The sequence below is a fragment of the Lepus europaeus genome, chromosome 18 (genome assembly GCF_033115175.1).
Source record: "Lepus europaeus isolate LE1 chromosome 18, mLepTim1.pri, whole genome shotgun sequence".
Lineage (NCBI taxonomy): Eukaryota > Metazoa > Chordata > Mammalia > Lagomorpha > Leporidae > Lepus > Lepus europaeus.
The window spans coordinates 38,406,696-38,423,020 of NC_084844.1; the positions used below are offsets into that span (position 1 = coordinate 38,406,696).

At 50.1% G+C, this 16,325-nt stretch overlaps 2 protein-coding genes across 2 annotated transcripts in view; one reads left to right on the top strand and one right to left on the bottom strand.

The window, feature by feature from the left end:
- Window positions 1-14,273, bottom strand: part of LOC133777090 (C-C motif chemokine 4) — a 140,936-nt gene extending 126,663 nt beyond the window's left edge. Inside the window, exons 1-3 of the mRNA XM_062216518.1 lie at window positions 14,212-14,273; window positions 6,350-6,444; window positions 4,559-4,817 (exon numbers count right to left, since the gene is read on the bottom strand). The gene's annotated coding sequence lies outside the window, so the exon portion shown is untranslated. The remainder of the gene's footprint in view (window positions 1-4,558; window positions 4,818-6,349; window positions 6,445-14,211) is intronic.
- Window positions 1,523-14,803, top strand: HEATR9 (HEAT repeat containing 9). The gene is made up of 15 exons (XM_062175087.1): window positions 1,523-1,610; window positions 2,771-2,820; window positions 3,944-4,125; window positions 4,351-4,477; window positions 4,709-4,765; window positions 4,961-5,017; window positions 5,590-5,647; window positions 5,989-6,119; window positions 10,986-11,168; window positions 11,517-11,609; window positions 11,715-11,834; window positions 13,262-13,335; window positions 13,752-13,803; window positions 14,221-14,307; window positions 14,525-14,803. Exons 1-15 carry the CDS (start codon window positions 1,523-1,525, stop codon window positions 14,801-14,803), a joined length of 1,638 nt encoding a protein of 545 aa, XP_062031071.1.
- Window positions 14,804-16,325: the final 1,522 nt, after the last annotated feature.

Here is a 16,325-nt window from a genome sequence, read left to right on the forward strand (position 1 = left end):
GTTCATCTACATCCAGATACTAACATCTTCCCACATTGGCTTTCTCAGTGTATGGATGAGGGGGTGGGGTAAATACAATTTTGCTGAGCCACCTGAAACTTGCAGATGTGATACCTGCTTTATCTCCTTAAAGTTTCAGTGTGCATCTAGTGAAAACAAGGACATTTCTAGAACCACAATGAACAGCACACTCAGGAAACATAACAATGACACAATATTATTTTCTAACACAAATTCTCCCCACTGTCCCCAGAATGTCTGCTTTATAGCTATCTTTTTAAAATTCAGGATCCAATTAGGTGCACACACTGAATTTAGCAGTCATGTCTTTTTGCATCTTTTGAACACTTTACACTCACATTTTCCAGGAGCCCAGATTTTGGTAGAACAGTCTTACGTTTGCCTGCTTATGGCCTCATCGTCAGCCTGGGATTAGCGGTCTTTGGTGAGAGTGCCTAAGTGATGCCAGCCTTCTCAGCGTGACACACCACAGCACATGGTGTCAGCTCACTGCTCACGTTGAGTCTGGACCTTAGTGGCCCATGTCTTCCTGCCACAGTGAGCTGCCTATCGGACGCCAGGCACGGAGAGGGAGCAGAACAGAGAGGGGAATGAGCCACAGTCTTTAGCTGTAGGTAGCCTCCAGTGAGGGAGACAGACCTCCGAACAGATGAAACACACAATAAACACAAGAAGGGAACTGCACCAAAGGCGGCGGGCACATTGCAGTGTGTGTGTGTGTGTGCGAAGTTACATCACTGACTGAGGTGGGGCGGAGAGCCTGGGACCAAAGAGAGACTTCAGAGATAAGATAACCACAGAATGGAAAGATTTGAGTAACCATTTAAGGAGGAGAAAAGGAAAGGAAAGGTCTGACATGAAAAGGGAACAGCAGATGCAAAAGTAGGAGGTATGAAAGGCAGCTTGCCGAGGAGGGAGGAATGTGTGTAAAAGGAGCTTGGCGACCATTGCGGCCAAGTGGGGAGTGAACCAGCGGATGGAAAACCAACCTCCCTCCCTCCCTCCCTCCCTCTGCCTCTCCTTCTCTCTGTGTGTAACTCTTTCAAATAAATAAATAAATCTTAAAAAAAAAAAAAAAGAGCTTGGCCAGCCCTGCCATTTTCCTGATGACCAGTCCTAAGAACAACCCCTGCCCAACATAAGTCCACAAGAGCTTGGCAGTTCACCCAGCACTGTGACTTTTCTTCTTTTTAATTTACATTTCATCACAGCCCCTCTTGGCCAGACAAGCATGACTTCCCCACTTTTTTAGATGAGGAAACTGAAACAGAGAGGTAACATGGCCAGCTCAAGTCCACAGGCCAGTGGAGGCCAGGGGTGGAGCTCCAGTGTGGAACCTGAGTGTTCTATTTACCAAGGCAATCTGGTTGCCCAGCACTTGGAAGCTTCTACCTCCAGAAGTCCAGACACCTCACTGTCCCCTCCTTGTACCACAGAGGACAGGGCTCCTCCTGTTGTGTCCCTACTCCCTCAACAGCCCTGCCCCCACCAGGAGAACAGGATGTCCTATGAAAGAAAAACTGATATCTTTGACATCTCCAGGTTAATGCTCAAGTACCCATGGCTGGAATATCGAGACAGGACCAAAGGTGAGGCTGGAATGCATAGGAAAGGAGCCAGAGGTGGGGCCCTCAAAGGCAGGCTCCCAACCCCAGGCAAGAGACTGGATGAGTTCAACACACCCCTGGGAAAGAGCAGGCCACGGGAACTTTGATGGCTCCCAGGGCCTCAAGGTAAATCTCCAGCCCTCAGTAAGGCCCACGGCAGCCTCTAAGATAGACAGGACCCCCTCGGGTCTCCCCAGCTTCCTTCTGCTCCACACCTGCACCCTGTTCTCTACCCCAACCTCACACAACCCACACAACAAGGCTTTGCATGAGCTGTTCCCTGTGCACCATGCCCTCCCCCTTACCTATCTGGCTAAATCCTGAAGACTCAATGTGTGTGAAATCTCTGGAAACCCTGATCACTTCCAAGCCCGGCCAGGTGCCCCTCTCACAGCTGGACCACCAGCACCTGCATCTGTCTTCACATATGTGCCTCCCCCCACCCCCATACTCACCAAGAACCATTCCCATCTCACTAGTCATACCAAAATGTGGGCCCAGGATCAGCAACAGCAGCCTCTCGTTAGCAATGCAAATTCTCAGACCCCACCCCAGATCTAGGCAATCGGATCATCGTGGGATGAGTCCCAGGTGATCCCAGTGCACGCTCAAGGCTGAGAAACTAAAGGACACCAGTGGGTTTTCGGCCTCAGCTGCACTTCACAGTCTTCTGGGGGCATGCTCTAAAATGCCTATCCCCCTTCCCCACAGAGTAGGATTCAATTAGTCTGAGGTAGGGCCTGGGCATACTCAAAGTTCCCCCAAATAATTGCAATTTGTAGCCACGGTTGACAACACCCTGCTTGACCAGTGTTTCTCAGTTGAGTGTATGTAGGAATCACCTGGGGATCTCGCTAAACTAAAGCTGCTCAACGCTGCAGGTCTGGGGATGGCCTGAGATTCTGCATCTCTAAACCACTCCCAGGCTATGACCACACTGGTGATTGGTGGCCCACGTCCTAGATAGCAAGGTACCAGGAGACTGTGGGGCAGGAATCATACCTTACTCGCAGCTCTGAGTCCTGGTGGAGCACCCGGTGCTAGAACTCACAGAACACCAAATATAATGAATGACTCGTGCAGCTGCCCTGGCAGCCGCTCATTTGTGCTACAGCCACACTGTCACCCTCCCCCCTTGTCAGAACTCAGAGAAGCCATGGCTCCCGTCCACCTGCCCATGTCCTACTACCAGGTAAGACCCTTCACCTTTGCCACCGTGGGAGCTGGGTCAAAGTGGACGGGGAGGCACACAGAACTCTGCTGCTCTCCCCAGGCTGCAGCTCCCTGTGTGATCTGGGCCGAGTCACTGCTCCTAGGCCAACCCCTGTAGAACAAAGTGGATGAGGCCTGGGCTAGGCGGGGGGTGCTCATGAATGAGCCATGTTCATTAGTGCTTCGGGGACCCTCACAGGTCAGGTTGCAGGATAAATACTTGTGAACGTCAGAGAAAGGAGTGGCTTTTTAGCATGAATGTGTCTCAGATACATCGTTCTTCAGGACCTGCAATCCAAATTTAACCTGACCCCTGCCTGGCTGGGTGCGTATTTTCTGCTGGATCTAGCAACCTACCCACTGTGAACCAAGGCTCTGTTTTCTGAAATCATGATCGTCATCTGAGAGCCCTTATTTTGATTTTTTTCGGTCACCAAATTGGGAACCATCAGCCCCTTTCCCTTCTGCCCAGAGAGGTTAGTTGTAACAATGTGTGTGTGGGCTGGGGGGGGGCAGGGGTTGATGAGAGGAATCCCAGCCAAAGCCCCAGACCCGCCTCGAATCATCCACTGCACTCAGAGCTGCAATGAGGCGCATGTTTTCCCAACCGCTCTGAAGCTCCCCGAGGGCAGGAAAGAACGCACCCAGCACATTGCCGGGCACACGGGAGTTGTCGTACGAGCACCTCGCTGAGCACTAGCTTGCCTTTCCCCTACTCTGACTTCACTTCGCCCCTCCCAGATAAACTTTTCAAAGGGCTCTGAGACCCTTAGTTAAGCAAACTGGGTTCTCAGCTCCATTTGTAGGCCCCCAACGGCTTCACCGCCTGCATCTCTTTTACTACTCACAACCACCTTGGGAGCAGAGCAGATCAAGGATTGCCAGCCCTGTTTTACAGGTTAGAAAACCGAGGCCTTGGTGGCGACAAGTAGCTTGCCCAAGTCATACAATGGGTTAGGTGGTAGCTATGACTCCAGGCCATGTGAAAGGCTGAAGGGCCCCCCTCTCCCCACCAGCTCCACACGCCACCCCTTTCCTCACTCCCATCACTCAAGTAAGGGCCTAGGAGACCCTCTGACTCTTCTGCCACTTGCACCCCCCAGGTGCCGAAGGAAGTGTACCCCCCGAGTCCAGACTGCTGGCAACAGCACTCCCAAAAGCCCAGTGTGATCCCTTACTGCTACTCGGAGACGCCCGAGACCGACATGCACTGGAACATCCTGTATGATCAGCAAGAAACATGGGAGACCCAGAGGATGTTAGCGAAAATGAGAGACCAGCCAAGGTGTGCCGGTGCTCTGCCCACCTCTGTACTCGCCACCCTCACCACGGCTTCTAGAAAAGGCAGGAAGGACAAGGAAGGGGTGGGCCAAGCCAGCCTCAGGGGGTGTCACTGAGCCCCCACTTGTCTGTCTCAGGCTTCATCTCTGCGCGGGGCTGAGGCTCCTGACAGTGGTGAGGCTGCAGCCTGAGGAGGGGACCACAGGGGCCTGTACGATTTCTTTCACAGGTACCTCCAGCAGGAGACTCGCATCCAGAACTTCTGTCTCCCCATGAGCAAGCTGACTTCAAAAGCTCAGGCAGCACCCGAGCCCTTGGAGCCTACCAGGGACCCTCTGAAGTGGCAAAGATTGAAGGTCAGGACCACAGCGGGGGAGGGGAGAGGAACGAAAGGTATGGGGAGCCTCCCCCACCCCTGCCCACTTCGATGCCCTTACCTTGGGCTCAACACTGTCCTTCCGCCGTCAGCACCTGCCTGAAAGTAGAGGTGGAAGAGGAAAGGGGCTAGGACTGGATGAGCTGTCTTCAGTTTGAAGCTCTACACCTGTCTTCTTTTCTTCCTTTCCACCGGCTTCTGGGATTGGCAGGAACTCACGAAAAGCCTGAAATCTCCCCAAGAGGATGAGCAGCTGTACGCAGCGCAGGTGAGAAGCAGCCAGGGTGGAGGAGGGTGGCTTCAGCGAAGAATCAGCTGGGCTGGAAAGTCAAAAGCTGCTTGAAGTGGGCGGTGGAGACAGGGGTGGTGTTCCAAGTACAAACTCCAGCTGCGTCCAGAGGATGGGCGCTCCTGGAGATGGTGTCTAGGGTCTCTTGCTTCCCCCACCCTGCCCTTCCTGCAGGCTCTAGGGTACTTGGACGTCAGTGACAAGTTCATCATGGAGGCACTGTGGCAGGTGGTGAGTCTGGGGCTGCAGGAGCTCAGGAAAGGAGGAAAAGAGGTTCTGGGTGTGTAGAGTGGACATGTGACACAGACAGAGTGCCCCAGGGCACCACAGGATGGGTCAGATCCACTGAAGAGAGAGCCACCCACGGGGAGCGTGCCCTTGGCCTCTTCCAAGGACAGCTTGAGGGAAGGGGGCTGGGGAAGGAGGAATGTGAATGGGAGGTGAGGAGAACTGGAACTGAGTCTCTTCTCCACCTGAACTGAAGCAGTGCCCCCTACATATATGTCAGCTTGCAAGTGAGAGCACACATTATCCATAATCTCATTTAATTTCCAACACTGGAAACAGCTAGTAGTGTCTGTGCTTCGCTAATATGGAAATGGAAGGTCTCAGAAGCCAAGTGCTTGCCTAAGGCCAACTGCCAAGGTCAGTCCTGCTTCCATTGCACTGTCAGAGTAAAGACAGGTCACTCTCTAGGCCTCAATTTCCCTTTGTGCAAAAGGAAGGTAGCTCTGAGGTGCTCCCTCGACCTCTGCCATTCCATTACCTGTTGGCATATTTCTAACACCTGCCTCTTCATTCAGGCCCAGACTGGTTCAGAGAAAGTGAAGTATGAGGCCTATCGATCCCTCGCCATCCTGGGTGAGTACAGCCTCCCCCTGGGTGGGGAAGTGAGGGAGATGCGGGTAAGGACAGGGGGAGCTGAGTACACACCCACTCCAGCCCAGCCTGTGGCAGGGTCTGGGAACTACCCTAAGCACAGTCAGGCAGAGAGAGGAAGTTGGGGTGAAAAGGAGAGAGGAAAAGCTTCTGGAATTGTGTCCATGCTCAGCCAGCTGCTCTGCTGGCCTGGGGGCATGAGCAGCACCTCGGCTCCTAGAACTCGGAACTTCTGTTGGGAGGGCACAGTGGCGTTCACTGGGTCCTTGCAGATGAGAGCCGTCCCCGAGGCTCTGCTCTGACGGAGGACCCTCCCTACCCAGGCTGTCTGAATAAGCACGTGATCCATGCCCTCATCAAACAGCTGAAGGGGCAAGATGAGGGTCGAAGGATGGAGACTCTGACCGGGCTGCGAGTGGCTCTGAACTCCTGGGCGGCTGTCCCTAAAGACAAGGTGATTGGGAGGACAGCTTGTCACTGGGGCAGGGCTACTGATGGACAAAGCTACTGATGGGTTTGGCTAGGAGTTAGGTCAGGACAAAGGTAACCCAGCTCTCAGCTTTGATAAGGGAAGACAGTGCCCTGTGGAGCACCTCCTGGAGTCAAACAGAAGCATATGCTCAGCCACTTATTACCCAAACCACTTGAAAACAGCCCACTTCCATAGCTCATGCATTTGCTCACCTCAAAGAGAGTAATTGCTTCACAGCATTGAGATGACAGCACTTAGTACAATGTCCATGCTCCCTAAATGGTAACCGTCACTCTCACTATCGTCCCTAAAATAAAAAGAGGACCTTGGTCAGGAGTGGGTGGGGATACTACCCTCAGTTTTCTCCTCTTAAAGGTACTCTTATTTGACCCCATCACTGCCCCATGTGAAAGAGAATCCATCATTCACTCAGAAAATGTGTATTAAACGGCTAACCACGTGCCGGGTGCAGCCTTTGTGATCCATCATGAACTGAACAAGTTCAAGATGCCTGCCCTTGCAGAGCGTGCATGGGGTGGGGGGGTGGGGGGGAACCAATCCATCTAATTATATTTGCATGGAGTGTCAGAGGTGCAACGGGGTGTAGCAGGGTGAAGGCGATCAGGAGTGCCAGGTGAGAATGGGGGTGGACTGCAACTGTAAACGAGACAGATGGGGAAGCCCTCACTTAGAAGCTGCGTTTGGATAAATCATGAAGAAGGTGATGGGGTTGAGTCATACAGATCTCTGAGAGAAGGCATTCAAGACACAACTGCTCCACGGAAAGGCAGAAATGTTCCTGAGAGAGTCAAGGACAGCAGGAAGGCCAGTGTGGCTCAAGTCAGGTAAGAGTAAAAAGAGCAGCAGGAAAGGAAGGCCAAGAAAAGTCGTTAACGGATCACACATGGCCTCCTGAACTGTTCTAATTACTTGCACTTTTACTCTCAGTGGAATAAAGAATGATTAGAGGCTTGTTTCTTCTTGTTCGAATTATATATTGATTTGAAATGCAGAGCAAGATCTTCCATCCACTCATTCACTCCCCAAATGCCTACAACACCCAGTGCTAGGCCAGGATAAAGCAAGGAGCCTGGGACTCCATCCAGGTCTGCCATGTGAGTGGCAGGGACACAAGTGCTTGGGTCATCTTCTGCTACTTTCCCAGGTGCTTTAGCAGGGGAGCTGGGTGAGAAGCAGAGTAGCAGGGATGCGGGAAGCATTGACTTAGCCTGCTGTGCCACAACACTGGCTTTGGAACAGAGCAGTAACACGCTCTAACTTATATTTCCAAAGGTTCACCCTGACTACTGTATTGCAAAAAGACAGAGGGCAGGGGACCAGGAGTGGAAATAGGGAGGCCAGCTGGGGGCTACTGAAACAATCCTGCGATGTAATGGTGGCCATGGCTCAGGGTGGTCAGAGTAGATGTAAAGCAAAGTGGGCATAAAGAAGCGACATAAAATACAACTCCTGACCAGCTGACTGGGAGCTGTAAAAGACAGGAAACAAAGACAAAACCAAGGCAGCAGAAAGGACAATGCTGTTAACAACGAGGGTCAGGAGACTGCAGATGGAACAGGTCTCGAGGCAACATCAAAAGCCCAGTTTTGGACAAGCTACACCTGAAATATCTACTGGAATTCCTAGGGAGATCGTAGGTTAATGGAAACACAACATGGAGTTCACGAGAGACATGTGAGCTAAAGAAGAAATTCAGGAGTTACCAACAAACAGCACTTACTGTCACTAAGCTAGATGAGATCACTAAGAAAAGAGCTAAGAATTGAGCTTTGGGGCCCCCCAGTGTTAAGAAATCAGAAAAAGGAGGAGGAACCAGTAAATTCTGAGAAGTACCTAATGAGGTAGAAAGACAACCCAAAGTGAAAATCCAGTGCGAAACAGGCGAGTGTACTTTAAAAAGTCCATGGGAAATGGTATTAAAAGCTAAGTTTGTTCTGGTGTGAAAAAACTTTCCAAATGTAGTTTTTTCATAATACACGCGTTCCATTTTTGAAGTATGCTCCTCTATCAAGGAAGGCAGAGAAATCAATCATATGAAGTAATGTACAGAGAAATATGTGGATTTAACAACTTAACAGTTATCTTGTGGGGTTGTATGGGAGAAACTCACGGGAGTGAGTAGAAGAGAGGCTGGGAGAAAGACACTAGAGACAGCGAGTATGGACAACCTTCCAAGTTTGGCTGGGAAGGGCAGTAATTGACACCAGAGGTAAAGGCTAGGAAAAAAAAAATAACAGCATGCTCAGGGGTAAAATTCAATGGTTAGTTGAAAGATGATTTTTTCAAACCTTATTTTTTTGAAAGCAGAGTGACCGAGGAAGAGACGGAGAACTTCCATTTGTTGGTTCATTCTCCAGATGGCTACAACCACCAAGACTGGGCCAGGCTAAAGCCAAGAGCTAGGAAGTCCACCCAGGTCTTCCAAACGGTTAGCAAGTACCCAAACACTTGGGCCATCTTCTGTTGCCTTCCCAGGCACATTAGTAGGAAGCTGGATCAGAAGCAAGGTAGCCAAGACTCGAACTGTCACTCCAATATGATCTGATATGAAATGCTGGCATTCCAAGTGGCAACTTAAACTGCTATTCTACACTGCTGGTCCCCAAAGTGGTAATTTTTGAAGAGAGCATGTAGAATTGCTGCAGCAATGTCCATGAATAGGTGAGAGGGAACGAGATCTAATATGCAAGTGGAGAGAGACTGGCTTTAGCCAATGATGTTTCCAGTGCCTTGTAACAAATGGAAAGGAAGAACACATGGGTGGGGACAGGTGTTGGAAGTCAGCTAGAGGTGGCAGTGGGTGCCTAGGGGGCTTCTTTTCTGGCCGCTTTTATTTTCTCAGTGAAGTGAGAAGCAAGGTCATCAGTCAAGAGATAACAGATAAAGAAGTATTAAAGGCTCCATAGGAAAAGGCATGGCCCAGAGAAAAATGCTATGATTGCCAGGCAGCATTAAGGATGTAAGCAAGGTTTGTGTTCCTACACTCAAAGCATGATTGGTCATTTGTGACTGTGATGTTGATTTTCTCCAGGCCAAGATTACAGTTCTCTCAAGGGAATACAACGAAGTAAGGGGGCATAAAGGAGTTGGGAGTGAGGCAGGGGAATAATCATAACAGAACCATGGAATTTAACCGAGGTCAAGAGAGAAGGGGATCAGTGCTGTGGCGTAGTAGGTAAAGCTCCCGCCTGCAGTGCCAGCATCCCATATGGATGCCAGTTCGAGACTCGGCTGTCCCACTTCCCATCCAGCTCTCTGCTGTGGCCTGGGAAAGCAGTAGAAGATGGTCCAAGTCCTTGGGCCCCTGCACCTATGTCGGAGACCCAGAAGAAGCTCCTGGCTCCAAAGAGGTGTAGGACCTACCGTTGCAGCCAATTGAGGAGTGAACCAGCAAATGGAAGACTTCTTTCTCTCTCTGTAACTCTGCCTTTCAAATAAATGAATGAATCTTTAAAAAAAAAAAAAAAGATGAAGAGCAGTGACAAAGGTGGCACACTTGTTACTGAGTATGAGGCTTTCATAGCTGAACATCGTTGGCTTTGGTAGGTGAGCCAGACAAAGGGAAGTGATGGTCAGAGAGTAGGACTCAGAGATTATGAATTAGTTGTGGGTCATAATCAGGTCTCTCTGGCTGACAAGATTATTGGAGGACAGGTGTTGGAGTAATTCTGTTTATTTTTCTAAGTGCCAGGATTTAAGACAGAAGTATTTTTTTTTTAAAGACTTATTTATTTATTTGAAGGATGGAGCTACAGCAAGAGGGAGGTAGAGGCAGCGAGAAGTCTTCCACCTGCTGGTTCACTCCCCAAATGGCTGCAACAGGGGCTGGATCAGGAGTGCAGCAGCCAGAACTCGAACTAGTGCCTATATGGGATGCTGGCACTGCAGAGACGTAGCCCACTACACCACAGCGCTGGCCTTGACAGTGAAAATATTAAAGTGATCTATCCACAATATAGTCTTAGAGAGGGACAGAAATTTGGTGCAGAGGTTAATACTTTCGCGTGGGATGCCTGGTTTGAGTCCTGGCTTTGCTTCAGATTCCAGCATTCTTGCTAATGCACACTACAGTGGGCAGCAGGTGACAGCCATGTGGCAGATCTGACTTTGGCCTGACCTATCCCCAAGTAATGTGGATATTTGGGGAGTGAACTAGGAGATGGAAGCGCATGCCTTCTCTCTCTCTTTCAAATAAAATAAGATGAAATAAAATGAGAACAAATAAATAAAAGCAATCATCCTGTGAAATAATATTTTTTAAGTGATGGAAAATGAAAATAGGGTCTGGGTGCGAGCAAGCAAGCAGTAGCAAAAACAATGTGAAGTCATCTGATGGTCTGAGATTCATTTTAGGAGAAAGAATGGGCTGGAGGCTGTAAAGAATCTCCCTCTTATAAAGTATGCAGCCAGCCGGCCCCATGGCTCAACAGGCTAATCCTCCGCCTAGCGGCGCCAGCACACCGGGTTCTAGTCCCGGTGAGGGCGCTGGATTCTGTCCCGGTTGCCCCTCTTCCAGGCCAGCTCTCTGCTATGGCCCGGGAGTGCAGTGGAGGATGGCCCAAGTGCTTGGGCCCTGCACCCGCATGGGAGACCAGGAGAAGCACCTGGCTCCTGCCTTCAGATCAGCGCGGTGCGCCGGCTGCAGCGCACCGGCCACGGAGGCCATTGGAGGGTGAACCAACGGTAAAAGGAAGACCTTTCTCTCTGTCTCTCTCTCTCTCTCACTGTCCACTCTGCCTGTCAAAAATAAATAAATAAATAAAATAAAAAAATTAAGTATGAAGCCTAGCTGGAGATCTTCTGTTTTGCCTCCTGTCTTCCTCTCAGAGGACTGAAGTTGGGGATGAAGAAAAGCTGGTGCTTGTGTTGCAAACGCTGATGAAGAAGCTGGTAAATGAAGCAGCCCTGGAGGCAGCCCTGTGCTTGGGTTTCCTGAGGCCCTGCAGTGATATGGCCCAAGAGTTCTTGCTGCAGCGCCTATGCCAAGGGCCCAAGACCCAGCGGATGAAGGTGTGAAAGACAGGAGGCTGGGCTCTCAGGGAGCACTGGGAAAGCAGGCCAGTGGGGTCAGGACCTTGTCATTGTCATGCCAGAGTGTAGAGCATGGTAGGGCCCTTTGTGTTAAGTATGTACATGCATGAACACGGGGTCACGTAGACATGTTAAGTGTGCCTGTCTCTGTGTGTATCTGGTTATTATGGGTGTACATGTGTGCATGCACTTGTGTTCTCACTCAAGAGGCAGGACCAAGAACCTGACTTGGTTGCCAAGAGTTCTAGGCCCAGTCCTCAAGTCCACCCAGCCCTCCCAACGCCTCCACGCACACCCTTTACACCTGCTTCACCTTGTCCTGTACAGGCACTTAAGATGCTGGTCAAGATGATGCATGTTCACTCAGCTGCAGTCATCATGTCCATCCTAGAGCAACTGTGTTCTTCCACTGTCCTTGACGTAAGCTCTGGGCTACCTCGTACCCTTCCCTCCACAGCGCCATGACAGGGCTGAGGGATGGGGAAGGGAGTCTATCTCTCATGCCTCTCCAACCCCTGCCCTCAGGACCGCTATGAAGCCACCCAGATGCTCAGGACCATTGGGCTGGAACAGATCCAGGCACAGGGGCTAGAGGAACTCACATTCGACCTTCTCAGGAGGAAGACGCATAACGAACCCTTCCTCGTGAGACAAATACTTCAGAGCCCATGCAGCCCAAACTGTCTTCTCTCCTCTGGGGATCTGCCCTGGCCCGGCTTCCAACTTAGCATACTCAAAGCACCACATTCACCTTACTCTACTCCTTATTCCCCTAGTGAGCCCATCTGTAAGCCACTGTGCCTCTGCTTGGGCAATTTTCTCAGCTAAAAATGTGCTCCTCCTCCCCCCCCTTCTGTAAGGTAAAAACTTGCTTCACACTGTTCACTCCCACTGATAAGTAACCACTCACATATTAAAATACTATTGCTCTGGCCAACGCTGCAGCTCACTAGGCTAATCCTCCACCTGCAGCGCCGGCACCCCGGGTTCTAGTCCCGGTTGGGGCGCCGGATTCTATCCCGGTTGCTCTTCTTCCAGTCCAGCTCTCTGCTGTGGCCCGGGAAGGCAGTGCAGGATGGCCCAAGTGCGTGGGCTCTGCACCCCATGGGAGACCAGGAGGAAGCACCTGGCTTCAGATTGGTGCAGCGTGGCGGCCATTTGGGGGGTGAACCAATGGAAGGAAAATCTTTCTGTCTCTCTCACTGTCTAACTCTACCTGTCAAAAAAAAAATAAAAAAATACTATTGCTCCTTCAAGACAAGCCCAAATAACAGCTCCTATGAGTTTTCCCCAATCAGCAATCAGAATCTACTTTGCCTTCTGTGTTCCCTTGCCTTTAATCTTTACTATAGGAGGTGGGGATATGGTACAACAGGTTAAGCCACCTCTTGGGGTGCCGCCATCACATATGGGAGTGCTGGTCTGGGTCCTGGCTTCTCTGCTTCCAATCCAGCTTCCTGCTAGTGTGCCTAGGAGGCAGCAGATGATGGGCCAAGTACTTGAGTTCCTGCCTTCTGGCTCTTGGCTTCACCTCATGACAAAACCAGGCACAAGACAATTTCTCATAACATAAATCTGATGTGTCTCGCCTCAGCCTAACATTTGCAGGGACTCCCAGTGCCCTCACAATGGCCTCCATTGCTTCATAACTGATAACCCCTAATTACCCCTGTAGCTTTATATCTCACCAATCTCCCCTCTGGAGCCACACTGGCTATGCTTAGGACAACCATTTCTCTGAAGAGACCCAGTTTGATCACCTCATTAAGCTAAACTTACTCCAGCTCCCCGTCCTCTCTGTACTGCCTCTTGCCTCCATGCTTCGGTCCATGTTTTTCCTCTGCCTAGTTAACTCCCATTCACCATTCAAGTTTCAGCTCAGGCAGCACCTCCTCCTGTAGCCAAGAATGACTTAAGAGGGTCTCTGATTTGCACCCTAAGCAGTACTGCAATTGCCCATTTATTTGAGCTCCTCCAGGCTCTGTAGCACAATGTCAGTGTTCAGTAAAGGTCTGTGAAGCACTTGGGTATACACCCCTATATTCTGTTTTCCTGCTGTGATCCCTCTGCAGGCTATGAGGCAGGCTGTGGTGGAAACTGTGGAAGAGCTCAGGATGAAGCCCGTGATGATGAACGCAGTGGAGGAGTGAGTGGTCTGGGCTGGGAGCTGCCAGGGATGAATCCTAGGCCATGGAAAGGGAGCAGAGGGTCAGCAGAGAAACTTGCCCTTGCCACTGGCCAAGTCACTCTTTGAGCTGTAGGTGTTTGTTCCTCTGTAAAAAGAAGCTAATTCTACCCACTTCTACTTGCTGTAGAGCTCAAATTAATGTTATGAAAGGAACTTTTCAAAGGTAAGTTCTGGATAGATTGGAGTTGTAACCACCATTCAATGCCTCCTAATAACTGCTTTCCTCCCTCCCAGTCCCTTTCCTAACCCAAGAAATAAGAGAGGAATGAAATTAGCATCAGCCATCAGCATTCTGTGATAGGCCTGAAGCAAGCAGCCTCCTTCTCACTCCCCAACCCTTTAACCAGACAATATGCTCACTCCCTTCTACACAGGCAACTGATGGACCCTAACGCTACTGCACGCCAGGAGGCAATTACTTCTTTGGTAAGGTGGCCTCTGCTTCCCTGACCCTATTCCGACACATGGAAATTGCAGGAGCAGGCGACTAAGCAGTTTTTGAGGGGGAAGAAAGGGCTGAAAAGTTTGTTGAGAGAAAGTTCATTTTAGAATTCTAGCCCACCCAGAGTCCAGGGTAACCTTTCCTTTCAGGATTGGGGTGGGTGGAATAAGCGACACAAACAAGTGTGAGGGGCACTGCTTAGATATTACAGAAATCATCTTTACTCTTCCTAATCAATGATGGGCATTGGAACTACACACAAGAGCCTCAAGCAGCCAGGAAAGGGATACCTCAGCTGGAAAATCCTATTTTCCAGGTCATCACAAAAGGGTGAGAAAGAGAAATAAGATGGATGTCTTCCTGGGCTGACTACTCAAGCAATCTCTGCTTACCTCTGCCAGGGAGTCCTGGGGTTCCGCAGCCCACAAGTGTTTCATCTGCTTCTGGACATGCTGGACACAGAAGAGAACCAGGCTGTGAAGAAGAGTGTAAGGCATTCTGGCCACCCCTTCCTCTTCTTTACCCTTCTTCCAAGTCCCTCTCGCCACTTCATCATTTGTTCCTTGTCAGAGGAGGGGAATGAATCCTTGGACACTGCCCCAGCCATAGTGGCCTGTGGCAAGGGCATCCTCTCCCTTGGGTGTCCCCTCCCCTCCCAGCCTGAGCTGAAAGTGAGCTAGCCCTAGGGCCTTTGTTTCAATGCAGCTACAAGAAACACTAGTCCTTTGGTCTTCAACTGATCCCTGGATCCAGAGCAAGCTGAAGAACAAGATTTTCTTAGCATATGAGGCACCTAAGACCAATGTGGAGACAGCGCCCGCAAGGTTCCGCAAGAAGCCCGAGACCCCAGAACAGTTAACTATCCAAGACTTCCGCCTTGCTAGGCTAAGTCCCTTGTTGATTGCAAAGGCCAGCACCAAGATGGACCAAAAGAAAAGGTTGCCTGCCTTCCTGTCCTGTCTCCCACAGGACATAGAGCCCTGACAACCAAAGATGAGGAAACAGCTCCGGAGTCTTTCTGGGACCTCCACTGGTCCCCACTCTCTCCCCAAGGATGCTTCTCAAGCTCCCCTGAGAAAATCCATACTTACCTTCCATGAATAAATGAGTATCACTACCCAACACACCTCTCTGGATCACTGCTACAGTGCTGTTTGCTGCCTCTGAGGTGGCCCTGGGACACAGGTCTCCTCACAGCTGGTTGAGTGTTCCTTCCCCTGAGCCACAAGTCCTCCCTCCTCAGGAAAGACAGGCGGGCTGGATGGCCAGTCTGCCTCCCTAAATAATGTCTGTGCCCAGTATTTGATGTCATAGCTATAGAGCTGCACCTCTGCTGAGAGGGGGTGGCTCAGAGACAACTGGCAGAAACTGCTGGAAAGCTTGGGCCATTTCCTCTTGCTGACTGTCCCCTCACCCTCCCACATCAGTAGTCAGTGGACAATTCAGCTTCAATCTGAGCCAGTCCTCCTCCCCACTGCCTGCTGTCTACCTCAGGGTCGTTCCCTTTGAGAGACAATTACTCTAAAATGAGCTTAGTTCTCCCTTATTTCTGCAGAGCTTTGCTTCTTACCAATAGGACCTCCCACACCAATCTCAACAGCCTACAACCTCCATTGAGAAAGAAAAAAACAAACATGGGAGTCAACACAAAGCTGAAATCTAGGATTAATCCTAAAGTCCATCACTTCTGTGGTTTTTCACTTTGGACAAGTTAACCTTTTTGATTCTGTTTCTTCCCCTACAAAATGAAGAGAATGATGCCCGTGACATCAGTGTTCCTGTGAGGATTATAAAGCCTAACAGTGCATGGTATTACACAGTAAACACTCACATACGAACTCTTTGCTCTCCTTTCCTGTCTTCAGTGGTATCATGAGCCTGTGACCACCACCCTCATTGACTCCCCCACCCTACTGAAGTGACTGAATGGGAGGTCAAGTTCTTCCCATCAAGCAAAGGCCAAGCAGATGCTCCCTCTACTCAACCACACCCCAGGCTCCAGAGCACACAAACATTATTCTGAATCCAGCAGTTTTATCTCCCAACCTGCCCTACCACTTCTTGATTCATGTTCTGCCTCAGAGTTTTACATAAAAAACAAAAGGGTGGTTTTGTTATTCTAGACTATAAGCACCATTGCCAGAGGAACCCTCTAAAAGTGTGGTACAAAAGTCCAGAAATAGGAACAATGTTCTTCCTCTCTTGCCTATTTTGTAGCCTTGAGCCCAACAGCAACATAACTCAAATTCCCCTGGTCTCAAGAGCGGAGGGTAAAAGCATGACCTTACTAACTACGTTAATTTAGGCTCTCAACTTGTGCAAAATCCTGTTCATGGGTCCCCAACCCTTCCTCCATTTTCTAAGTGTCCTCAGATCTTATTCTTTAGCCAGATACAAACAGACTCAAGACTGCAGTGAGCACAGGGGTCCTCACAGAACACCCACCATCTGGTACATCACCAAAATTCCAGAACCTTCCCAGTACCAAAGGTCACAAGATTAAAAA